Below are 13,091 nucleotides of genomic sequence, written 5' to 3' on the forward strand. Positions count from 1 at the left end.
GGCGCCATCCAATCAGGTGGCAAGAAACGTGGACTTAATCTGGCAATAGAAACCAGTATTCCATCCCATCAACTGGTGCCTCTCCCAAGGATCAACATATATTTTATTTGCCCTTATGCCCTGGCCCCCTGGAAACATCTTTTGCCCCAGATGGAAGGAATCCTCCACCCCACGTACATGTCCTCCTTCTCCACGCCGCCTCCCTGCTCCTCGTCCCAGAGGCCGCAGCATGGCAATGGAAATAGTAAATGCACTAGCTCCCTTTGTAGTTTACAGTGGCCATTTTGGTTTGTAGTTTTTTTCTTTTCCTTATCTTATTTCTTCAGGGAAACAAGTAGAAGTGGTGCACTCAGCCGATGTCTGTAAAAAAATGGCGTTCATCACACCTGATTTTTGCCCGGGTTGAGAATAGCATTAATGGCTTGAGTGGTAGTGCTGATCTGGCTGTTGTCACACCATAAGCTCCTTTCTAGACAAGAACATGCCATAAGCCAGACGATACCATGCCGTCACCCACAAGGTGGCCTGTCCTAGTCTCCAGAGAGTTCTAGGCCACCACAGAGTCAAGGTCGACAAAGAGCTACAGACCTGGAGTTGCACTACAAAAGCAATATCATTTAATTACTGGAGAAGAAGCCCGCTTTTTAGTTTGGGCTATTAGGCAGCAGTTAACCACCACCTATAAGTCAAAACTATTGCATTAGAGTACATGTAGGGAGAAATGGCATATGCAGAGGCACACAAAGCTTGTAGGTGTTGTTTAGTAATTATTCCGCCAATTGACTGCCTGTGGCAATGCTAATCCCTATTACAATTCCCACCCAGTTCCTGCCCAAAACATCTTCTCATGGGAAATCTTGACGCCCGCTTTATACAAGCATCATCTATCCACAAAGAAGGCCGGAAAGAGCTACCGAACACCATCCATCACTCACAAGTTCCAACACAAACAGGATGATGAACACAATGTTAAATAATACATTTTATCTATCGGCCTAACGCTCACTATGTCACCCTCACAAAGCATGACAAAGTGAGCGCTATGCCGATAGATGAAATGTATTATTTATATACATCTATGCCAGCATTGCCATAAGCTTTACCATGCGCATTACCATAACATTACCATAACACTTTGCACTCGAAGTGCCTGACAGTGTTTTCTCAAAGCAGTCGTCCGAGAGTTAATGACTTAATTGGATCTGTAAACGCATAGCTGGTGTAATAAAAATGTCTTAACCATGTCTGACACCAGCTACTCGATTTATAAGCACTATACATGTCCTTCGCTGAAGTCCTGTTAAAAACAAACAGGTTTGGCTTGTGTATAATTATTAGGCATTTGCCAGACGCTCTTATTAAATGCCCGGGTACTCACACCATTGTGCAAGTGCTACCATCAATGGCCGCTAATACCACTACGGCTGTGCCTGGCAAGTGCCTTTCCCATGCCTACAGAAAAGTCCAAACTGTTGGCATAGCCAATGTTTGTTTTAAGAAGGTGCATTCTTTTTACATATGTTATGAACATATTCGAGTAGTTCATGTTGTTGAGCGACCAGCGCAAAAGAACAAGCTGACAATTCTATCAGTCTTGTCGCCTAACTATTGACTTCCAAGTGTTTTTATAGCAGTCTTTTGCTCTCAAAACTTTAAGCATGACATATTTGAACTTCCCAAAACATGTAGTGACTTCCAAAACTTTAGCGATGTAATGTTATGACGTTCACTGGAAAAAAGATTATTTAACCCCTTAAGTGCCAAGGACGAGTATGCTCCTCCTTTTCGCATAGTCCCGTCCCCTTTATAAAAGGGAAAAAACATGTACAAATATAATATACACGAAAGCCAAATAAACAGCACAGTGACTTGGAGAAAGTGCGAACGTGGCAAATTGTGGTGGCGGTTCTACTATGTCGCCACACAAGAGTCACGCAAGCGGCACACGTTTGATTGTGCATCTTTGGGAAGCATGTGTTTATTGTGAGCTGAGCCGAAACTCCCTGCTCCACTACCCTACACACCTCTGCTTCCCTGACTACCCATCCGCATCCTGCTCCTACCAGCCCTCTTACTGTCCTGTGGTCGCGGTGCTCAATCCCCAGGCTACACATCGTGCAGCACAAACAGGATGTGCCAGGACCAGGCACTGGGCAACAGGGTGGACCCAGGGTGGGTGGCCGCCCTCCTCCCCGCCCCCTCCTGGTTCTGCCACCGGACAGCCCTGTCCCTCACCCATGCTCTGAACATGGCCGAGCCACAGGGAGCAAAAGCCAGCCTGGGCCCTGCCATGTGTTGGTAGACCCTGTAACTGCATCCCTGCCATAGGACGTGGTGAGACCCTGTTCATCGTGCAGCGCAAACAGGATGTGCCAGGACCAGGCACTGGGCAACAGGGTGGACCCAGGGTGGGTGGCCGCCCTCCTCCCCCCCCCCCTCCTGGTTCTGCCACCGGACAGCCCTGTCCCTCACCCGTGCTCTGAACATGGCCGAGCCACAGGGAGCAAAAGCCAGCCTGGGCCCTGCCATGTGTTGGTAGACCCTGTAACTGCATCCCTGCCATAGGACGTGGTGAGACCCTGTTGTCCTCCTGTCCATATGTGTACAGCAGGGGCGTAGACTTAAGGGAGTGGGTGGCGGGTGGAGGAGCACAGCTAAAAAAACAAAAAATGTCCCATTATAAGTATAGGGGCTTTGACAAAAATAGTCTTTCCCGGTGGTGCCCGAGCCCCGGAGCCCCCACATACTCTGCGCCCCAGTGTATAGTGTGTGTGTGTGCACCTCTCGGGCAGAGCCGGCCCTAGGGGGGGGGTAGCCGGGCGACCGCCCGGGGCGCCACACCCCCCAGGGTGCCTTTTGCCCCCGCCACTCCAGCTCGGGGGAGTCTTGCAAGGGCTCCCCCGAGCTGGCGTTGTGGGAAAAGGCGCAGAAGGCGCCTCATTGCCATTGAATGAACCTGCGGCAGCGGGCCCATTCAATGGCAATGGGGTGCTAACGCATCCTATTTAACCTCCTCGCCGGAGCAAGGAGGTAAAAAAAAAATTTAAAAAAAGACGTGCCCCTCCTGGCCCCACCCCCTTCCGCCCTGGCCCCTGTTAACCAGGGGGGCACGGTGGGCGAGTGTGAGGCGCCAATTCGCCCGGGGCTCTGCTGCCCTTAAGGCCGGCCCTGCTCTCGGGTAGCACACACACATGGGGTCTGACTGCCTGTGCCCGTAGTTTGTTAATACACCTGTTTTATGGGCAATCTGTTTTTCTCATTTCCATGGGGCGCACTGCCATGCAAATGAGGGAACGTGCCCTTGTGAAGCCACACCAGTAAAAAGCGCCCATTCGGTATTAGAGAAAAGGACCTGCGACCTCTTCGTTAGTAGCAAGTGCTCTTTGTGGAGCTGGGTGGGGCTCTCCTGTTAATCAGGCCACAGCTAGGTTTGGGTGATATAAAACACTTCTTCTTAAGATATACGAATGATCGTAGAGCAATAGCCAACAGATGAATAAGATATCTCAGTGGGTTAAGTGCTCGATGATATCAATGTGACCTGCGCATGATGCGCATCGAAATCTTAGCAGAAATGAACTTGAGTTGCTGCATGGACCTTTAAGATGTACTAATTGATATCTGGGCCAGGTAACTGAAACTTTGCTACAGTGCAAGTGTGATTTTGCACAGCATTAGCAATACGGCTGCACTTGCCATAGGCAAAAGCCTATTCTTTCAGAGTTTGCTCTATTGCTAATACGGAATGGTATCAGTACTAGGCAATCTTTCTCCTGGTGCAAAAATGCACTGAGAGGATATGTTTTTTGCACCAGGGCAGCTTTTGCCCTAGTTTGAATAGCGTGCAAAATGGCACTTGCACCAGTGCAAGGCTTCTGCAATCCGGCCCCTGATAGTGAAGCTGTTGGAATCTGCAGGCCCGAGTGGCTGGATAGGCAGCTCTGGCAGCACAGCCTTCCGTGGTGGGACGGGCCCCAGCAGTTGGCATGCCGCTGGCAGAAGGTGTAGACCTGCTGTCCCAGGTGTCTGTCTGTTGACATCAGTGTCTGCAAGTCTGAGACTCGCGTGTTGCCTCGAGGTGCAGAAACTGTGCGCAGGGATCGTCTTGGCAATAACACACACCTCCTCGCAAGAGCCATCAAAGGGCATGGGGTGCAGCACGCTGCAGCAGCCTCCGAGTGATGCACTCTCATTTTGTTTTTATATTTTTGTGGGTGTTTATTTACCACTTTGAAGTTGGCATGTCCTAAAATGTTCATTAGACAAAAGCAGGTTTTGAGGCGTTGCTTGAAACACAGAGTGAGGGCACGCATGGGGTGACTTGGTGAATATTTGTAATTTCCACTGAGACATGTCATGCAGCATGCCTTAAAAGGGAAGCTCTGTCATGTCACATGGCTTAAGAGCAGCCCTATGGCATGCAACAGTATACGAGGTGAAACCCATGGTATACCTCATGTATAATGCGAAATCCGTGGCATGCTACGTTGTGTAAAGTGGTACTCATGCTTTGCTGGATGGCATGGCTGCTGATGGCATGCATGTCATGCTGTATGGCTTGCAATAGTACTTATGTCCGCCTACATGGCTTGTGGCGGTACTCCTGTCATCCTGAATGGAGCCTGAGTACACTCGTGTCATGCTGCATGGCTAATGATGGAATTCATGTCATGCTATATGGTATACGGTGGTACTCATGTCATGCTACATGGTTAATGATGACACTCATGTCGGCCTACATGGCTTTTGATGGTACTCCTCTCATCCTGGATGGAGCATGAGAGAACTCTTGTCATGCTACATGACTAATGTTGCCACCCATGCCAGGGTATATGGCTTACGGTGGTACTCTTGTGTTCCTAAATGGAGCATGAGGGAACTCATGTCATGCCAAATTACTAATGATGGCACCCATGTCAGCCTACATGGTTTATGATGGTACTCCCGTCTTTCTAAATGGAGCATGAGGATACTCGTGTCATGCAACGTGGCTTATAGTGGCACTCAGGTCAGCCTACATGGCTTGTGATGTTACTCCTGTCATCCTGAATGAGCAGGAGGATACTCGTGTCATACTACATGGCTAATGAATGCAGTCATGTCAAGCTAATTGGCTTAAGATGGAACTACTCATGTGATGGTGGAACTTATGACATGCTATGTGACTTAAGACAGGGGTCTGCAACCTGTGGCTAGGGTGATGGGGGTTTTAGTTCAAAACATCTGGAGAGCCAAAGGTTGCAGTCTTAAGCCTTGTGATGTACTGCTGGCATGGCTGAAGATGAAACTCGTCAAGCTACGAGATTTAAGATGAAATCCTTTTATGCTACATGTTGTATGGTAAAACATGTTTCATTCTGTTTCTTGGAAAGTGGAACTCACGTGATTGCACATTCCGTGAGATGGAGCCCATGCCCTGGAACATGCACACATGCATGTTGCATGGCATGGGCTACCTGGCCATGCCACCTGACATACATCTGAACCCACCTCATGCTCCATTGTGTAAGATGGAGGTCAGTCTAGGCAAGATGGTGTAAGGTGGAATTCAGTGCATGTGGCTTAAAAAGGAACTCCTGTCATGTTGCATTGCTTATGGTGGAAGTCATGACCTTCTACATCATGTAACATACATGACACATGCTCATTTCAGGCTTAAGATGGATTTGTGTCATGATGCAAAGCCCATGGAACTTGTGGCAAGCTATATGACATGCAGTGGAGCCTATGTCTTGTTACATGCTGTGAAGTGGACATATTATCAATCTACATGGCTTAAGAAGGGACTAATATCATTCTACATAGTGCAGGCTGGACCTCCTGCCATGCTCCTGTGTGCAGTGTGCAATTCATGCAGTTTTTTGAGGGTGCAGGTTGGAAATAATATCATGCTACACAGCACTAGGTGGGGCCAATGCCATACAACATGGCACAGATTGAACTTCATATAATTCTACATGGTGCAGGATGGAAAGCAGATCATGCTACATGGTACTAGATGGGACCACGCAGAATGGTGCAGTGTGAACCTCATATTCTACACGGTACAGAATGGAAAGCTTATCATGCCACGTGGCACTAGGTAGGACTGTTCCCATGCAGCATGGCGCAGCGTGTACGTGAAAGCATCATGCATGGTGCTGAATGGCAAGCATATCATGCTACATGGCACTAGGTGGGACTAATGTCATGTAACATGGCACAGTACTAAGGTTCTGTCCGTCTACATGGTACATGATTGAAAGCACATCTCGCTGCATGGCACATGGCACAAGTAATTTCATGTTATATGGCTTAAGATAGTTTACATGGCATTATACTACTTTGCACAGCATGGAATGCATGCTATGTAGTTTAGGATGGAGCTCATGATCAACAACTTTGGGTATGGCCAGACCTGCGTTATGCTACATGTCTCAAGGTGAAATTCATGTCATTCTACACAACATAAAGGCTGCTTATATCATGACACGCATCAAAAGATTGAACGCATCATGCTACATGGCGGAAGGCATAACATACCACATGCTACTTGGCACAGCATGGAATGCATGCTATTTAGTTTAGGATGGAGCTCATGATCAACAACTTTGGGTATGGCCAGACCTGCGTTATGCCACATGTCTCAGGGTGAAACTCATGTAATTCTACATACCATAACGGCTGCTTATATCATGACACATAGCAAAAGATTGATCGCATCATGCTACATGGCGGAAGGCATAACATACCACATGCTACTTGGCACAGCATGGAATGCATGCTATTTAGTTTAGGATGGAGCTCATGATCAACAACTTTGGGTATGGCCAGACCTGCGTTATGCTACATGTCTCAGGGTGAAACTCATGTAATTCTACATACCATAACGGCTGCTTATATCATGACACGTAGCAAAAGATTGATCGCATCATGGCATAAGGTGGAAGTCATGTTTTTCCAAACTTTATGTATTGGCACATTTGGGGTATAATATTATGACGTAGCTCATAATGGGAAAGACGGGGGAGACAACACCAGGGGCATGACATTGTATGGCGAAGGGGTACAGTACAATAAAATGAAAGGGCAATTGTGGTTATAATGCTATAGACAGAGCACCAACAGAGGCCCAGGGCAAGACCAGCTAGGAGTCGGTGGGGGCATCTGGTTTGAGGGGGTGTGCGCATTCAATACTCTTTGAGTGGGCCGCAAATATCTCTTGGTCGAGATTCGAGGGGTTGTATACCTGCCCATGGTTCCTCCATATAATTGGGCCACATTACATCTCTCAGCCAATGGTCCGCTGTGGGAATTCTCGCACTCATCCACCGCAGTAAAATACAGACCTAGGCAAGGGAGAGTGGGTTCAAAAATATGAAACAGGAAGTGCATTGCTGAGGGGTCCTAAGTCCTACTCGTCATACCTGACAACATTCCACACACATCTCTCCAAAAAGGTGAAAGCCATGGACAGTCCCATATCATGTGAAAGTATTTAGCATTAGCGCTGTCACGTCTGTGACATGCACCCGACATGCACCCTCCCCTCCACGGAGAATGATGGGAACCTGCCTGGTGTTTAGTGATAGCGGTGCAGCACTTCCAACTGCAGCAGTTGGAATCTTGAGTTCTACGACACTTTACCTGTCTGGGCGCCCATGTCCGCCCAGAGATCGTCGGTGATGTCCATCTGTAGGTCCTACGCTCATTTAGGTTGCGCATTAAACCGTGGCATTACTGCGCGTTTTTCGATAAAATAGTATAACGAGGACACCAAGCCACAGCTTTAACTCGCGGTCAGGATGTATTCCATTATTGTGCCGTTTTCAGTTTGCACCACAAAACCCTCCCAATTCTTTTTGCATGCCCTACATAACCCTGCATGCTGCAACCGTAATGAGGTTTTGCGCCGTACGGGTAGAGGGGGTGTCAGTGGTGTAGATAAAGTTACCCTCCGAGTACATGGCAGGTGGAAGTCATTTAATGCTACATTGCACAAGGCGAAACTCATGTCATGCTATTTGACTTAAGGTGGAACTCATTTTGTGCTACACAGCAGAAGGTGGAACTCATTTCATTCTACACAAGATGGATTCCATGTAATTGTCTACCTGAAGCCCATACAGTGCCACATGGTGCTGGCTGGAATCGATGGCATTCCACATTCCCTCAATGCTGCTCAATGAATCCCCAGTCAAGTGTGTTACTGATTTCAAGCTACACTGTGCAAGTTAGAACTCATTCCAAGCTGCCCTCAGCCTGGTGGGTGTCAATTGTATGAAACTGCTTGGCACAAGCAAAACTCACTAACATACCCTGGGGCTTAAGCTGGAACTCATGGCCACATGGCAAAAGAGGGAATTAACAACAATGTATATGGTGTATTGTTACATCCCTTTTGCAAAACTGAAGGTTGATAGCTGCAAAGTTTTTAAGTAATCACAACAGCTGGCATTGTTTTGGGGAATTCACCAAACCATGTATTCTTCAGCCTGCCGGCGCGCTGTAGCTCGGGGCCCCTGGGCACTGCAGGCTCAGGGTCCACATGTGGGAATGCCCCTCCCGCTCAGAGTACCAAGTTACTTCTTGAGATGGTACGGTGCATGGACCCAAAGGTTTGAAACACAGGCCATCTCAACAAAGCAGGCAGGTCAACCGACCCACAGACCCCACTGCATTGTCTTTAAGAATCCTTCATGACGCATAAGGTTCAGATTAATCACATGGGAAGCACACTCTGTTGTACTGTCTGCAGATCATGTTTAATGTGCATTGCGTTGCTGGGGGATGGGCACTGTAAGAGCCCTGGGGTGTTGCTCAATCCTGTAATCTCCTATCATAGGAATTACTGTATTTCTACAGGATGGAAGCGGCCGGGACTTTAAAAGTACATTAATGGATGCCAGGATGTCTCGGCAGTTTGGCATGGTGCTTAGAAAGCCTATACCAGCTACGGTAGGTCTTCTGTTGACAGCCACCTCAGGTAGGTGGTCATACAAAGGGTCTTTGATATCTGACAGCTCTGTGTTGGCCTGTGTGCATGGATACCAGGCCTGAGCCCAGTCTGCATCGGGCAACGTTTCTTACCCATACATGGATGTCACCATTATATGCTGCCCGCTAAGGGCCACCTCATCAGAGTGCAAGGCACGTGGTTCAGATTGGAGACTGAACCAGACTGTGTCATCAGGAGACATGCCTAAGCTACTGTTACTTTTCATTTAATTCTGAACTGAAATGGAGAACATTAGTAATGACACTGGGCCTCATTACACGGTAGGCGGTAGGGATTTACCGGTACCGGTAAAATACCGGTACCGGTAAATCCCTGCCGCCTTACTACGAGGTCCCTTAGTGGGTTGGAGTTTTAATGCCTGCTTTTTGCAGGCGTTAAATACCAACCCCCTAAGGGACCTCGGAGCTAATTACGGCACCGCTAAATTGCGGTGCCGTAATTAGCGCCTTCCCCATTCCCATTGAGCCCTATGGGGCCGAAATGGGAATGGGGAAGGGCAATGGCGGAAGGGGGATTTACCGCCCCTCCAACCTTGGGATGGGGTGGTAAATCCCCTTTCCGCCAAGGCGGTGCCGGTATTTTACCGGCATGAGCCATGGCGCTAATAGCGCCATGGCTCACCGCCTACCGTGTAATGAGGCCCACTGTCTATCTTGCACACTATTCACACCAGCATCAGGTTAACATGTCTATCAATCTAAGCAAGCACATGTGTGTGTGTGTGCATTTGTGGACTAATTGAATTTTCAATGAAAGTTAACACTGCTGTCTCTCAGGTCTTGTTTTTTTTCATACTGGTCAACAGCATGATCCTACATGACTTGATCATAACATCCCAAGTTCTGCTGTGATTGTATGCTTAACATGTGCCCTCACGCTACTAGCCTTAGAAGGATGAAAGGCTGAGTAATCTCTGCTGGCAAGATAACTTGGGATTTTGCATCCTAACAGGACCTCTCACTGTCTGGATAGGTTGTTTCAGTTGACTGATATATTTGGAATCTATTAATTTTGTGTGTACCCTTATAGGGGTGGGGCACAATGGAAATGTCTTTCATTCTGGTGGGCTCAGTCTGGATGGAAAGGCCACATTAATTCTCCCTGTGGTCTATTCTGTTATGCCACTAATCTGGGATGAAATGGCATAACATTCAGGGTCAGAGAATGGGAGCCGTACGGTAGGTCTCACAGCATTCACTCTTCTTCTCCTCCACATTCCCCCCACTTCCCCTGTGCGATCACTCTGGGTTCCCCTCGTATATGTCCATTGCTTCTCCTCGCTTCAGTAGAGTCGTTAAAGTGCCTACCAGCCTTGGTGGACATATTTCCTGCAGCGGAGTGTGATGATCCTTCAGACGGCGTCACTTCTCCCCAGAAGCGAGACCCTTTCCATGAGGCTGGGCAGGTGAGGCAGCTAACCAATAGTCCCCCTAAGGCTGGTAACATGCAGGAGGATCACATGGAGAGGAACTCCCCTCCTGGCTATAAGGACGTGAGTGGGAGAAACAGTCCTTTTAAACCCCAACCTCACAGGCTAATGTCAATGCCTGTATCTTCTACAGATAAGATCATGTCCAAAACTATGTGATACTGTAAAATATCAAACCACCCTGATGTAACAGGTACAGAGACGAAGAAGTGCTTGAGAACGCTACAATCAAGCAGGAAGAATGCTCGATCAGCTGCTGGAAATTGGACTGACATTATGCTCGGGCGGTCTCCACTATTTAAACTGAACAGCAAAGAAGGACTGAGTTCTTCCTTGTCTTCTGACCAGACCGGCACTGGCCTGTGCAGTTCTGGTATGCTGAGAGCTGTTCTACATCCAGAAGGAGAACCCGGTGAGCGAGGAGGCTGCATAGAAGCACCATAATGTCGAATGTGGACTTCATGAGACTGCAGCGAGGCACATTTCCAAAGTTAAAGAGACAAACTGCGGGATGCCCGAGAAGTGTCTTTTGAGTTGGCTGTGAACTGGTGCAGTAAACTTGGAGAGCTGGAAAGGTGCTGGTGTGACCTGTAGTGGGTGGACCATCCGATCTGACAATGGTACGGTGCTGAGACCACCTACCATAGCCTACAGCAGAGCCACATAGGCAAAAGTGCAGAGAGTACAAGAGACTGTGGTGGTGGTGTGACCTGTTGAGGGTGGACCGAGCGGTCTGACAACTGCACCAAGAAGGTCAGCAGTAACTGCTGCAGAAGTAGCGTGAAAGAAGAAATTGAAACAGAGGGACTGGACCTGTAACCTCTGCCAAAGCCGGTGAAGAGTTCCCCAGGAGAAAGTAACATGAACAAGTGTTAGTCCAGGAGGGGGCCAGGAAGTAGAGAGAGACTGTGAATACTGAAGAAGTGGATGGGGTAGTGAATTATTTAATACTACAATTCCCTGGGCAGTTACACAAGAGCGTGGTGCTGGAGAATCATGAAGGATTCAGGAAGCATCTTCGTTGTTCCAGTGGGGGTAGGATAAAGAGTATAAAGAAAGTAGATTGTGTTGAAAGTTCATTGAAGGAACTATACGTTTTTCTGAAACATTGGGGAACCAGATAGGACAAGGGAGTCATTTTCCTAGGGTACATTCGATACAGTTGTCTGATTGCATAACGTCTCTCATATCTTCAATGCAGCATTGCGATGATACCTGGTGTCCGCCCAGTGTTTTCTTATTTTTCTTCCATAATGACCGAGGTCAGGGGGCGGGCACTATAGATGACGTGTACATCTGCCTCTTTACAAAAGGGTGCATTCCTTGGTGGATGTGGTGATCCCAGCTCTGGTCCAGATGCACATTAAAAGGACAAATGCATGAAATCCTAGTGAATAATATTGTTCTACAATAACCCTATATTCGCTGACATCCCCACACTTCTACAGACTATGCAGCTAACAATGAATGTATTGCTTTTATGTGAACATGATGCAATCCTTGCTGGGGAAACCTCACACCAACTGCAACTTCTGCAAACTTCTACCTCTACACAAAACATTTATTTTTGAATAACCAAATTTACAGAGATGTTTCACATAATTTTTGCGTAATTCAAAGATAAAGTGGGAATTTGTGTTGTCAATGTTATTGATAATGTTAGGGCCTGATTCACAGAGGGTTTTCCTATGGGATTGTGGTATTATAAAACACTTCTGTGAATCAGGCCTTTTGTGTTTTGTTTTTTTAAGTCTGTTTCACTGTGTATCGGAACTATGAGCCTCTGGGCTTGAATTACAAAAGCACTTTACATTGGCACAATCCCACTGAAAACGCTTTGTATATCAGGCCATTTGTTTTAAATGTGCAGGTTGGTCTCAAAACCAAAATGATAGCACATGTGGGGGGTTGCTACTTTTCCTTTAATCATAATGTCTGACAATTCTCAGTTGCTTAGAATTTGTAATGGGTACCTAATGTTTGCCTACATTATAACTATCTAAACCATGTCTGTAATATTTTAAGAATTTGTATTCTTGCAACTGCTATTTTTTACTTGTTATTTAATATTTTAGGAATTTGTAATCTTGCAACTGCTATTTTTCGCTTGTTATTTTCGTGCTTTGCTTTCCAACAGATGTGTCTGTTCATCATTGATATGATATGATATGATATGATATGGCATTTCTAACCCGCCTGTACACAAGTGTGTCTTGATTAGATCCTGTTGCTAACCTCATGTGATTTATTTATGGGGGCATCTTGTATGCTGTGCCAAATCACCACTGACTGAATTTAGTTTTGTGCTGAAAAGAAAACATCACTTGGGGAAAATAGGATGACTGGTCAGTGGGGGAGGCAAGGAAGCAAAGAAACCCTTGAGGGTTGTCCAACTCCAGGCCTTGGGGGCCGGATCCATGCCGAGTTTTCAGGATCCCCCTCATTAATATTCAGAGGTACATTTGTGTACAATGATTATAAATGTATGCACATTTTTCCTCATGAATATTATTAATGAGGGATATCCTGAAAACCCTTCAGGATTCCAGCCCTCGAGGCCTGGAGTTGGACAACCCTGAGGGAGGGCTGTGAGGGGCTAAGGCGAGGAGAGTGTAACATCATTGTCATGACAAACTGGAGGGAAAGAAAAAAGGCTCCATTTGA

General features: G+C 47.1%; 1 protein-coding gene across 4 annotated transcripts in view; it reads left to right on the forward strand.

The window, feature by feature from the left end:
* Nucleotides 1–13,091, forward strand: part of PLXNA4 (plexin A4) — a 1,277,179-nt gene that overhangs the window by 888,575 nt on the left and 375,513 nt on the right. For 2 of the 4 annotated variants that reach the window (XM_069629627.1, XM_069629628.1), the window contains exon 10: nt 8,845–8,937. The exons of the other annotated variants lie outside the window; for them this stretch is intronic. In XM_069629627.1, the coding sequence (XP_069485728.1) occupies nt 8,845–8,937 (93 nt within the window). The remainder of the gene's footprint in view (nt 1–8,844; nt 8,938–13,091) is intronic. 4 annotated transcript variants of the gene reach the window in all.

The sequence above is a fragment of the Ambystoma mexicanum genome, chromosome 12 (assembly GCF_040938575.1).
Source record: "Ambystoma mexicanum isolate Mex_15411 chromosome 12, UKY_AmexF1_1, whole genome shotgun sequence".
Classification (NCBI taxonomy): Eukaryota; Metazoa; Chordata; class Amphibia; order Caudata; family Ambystomatidae; genus Ambystoma; species Ambystoma mexicanum.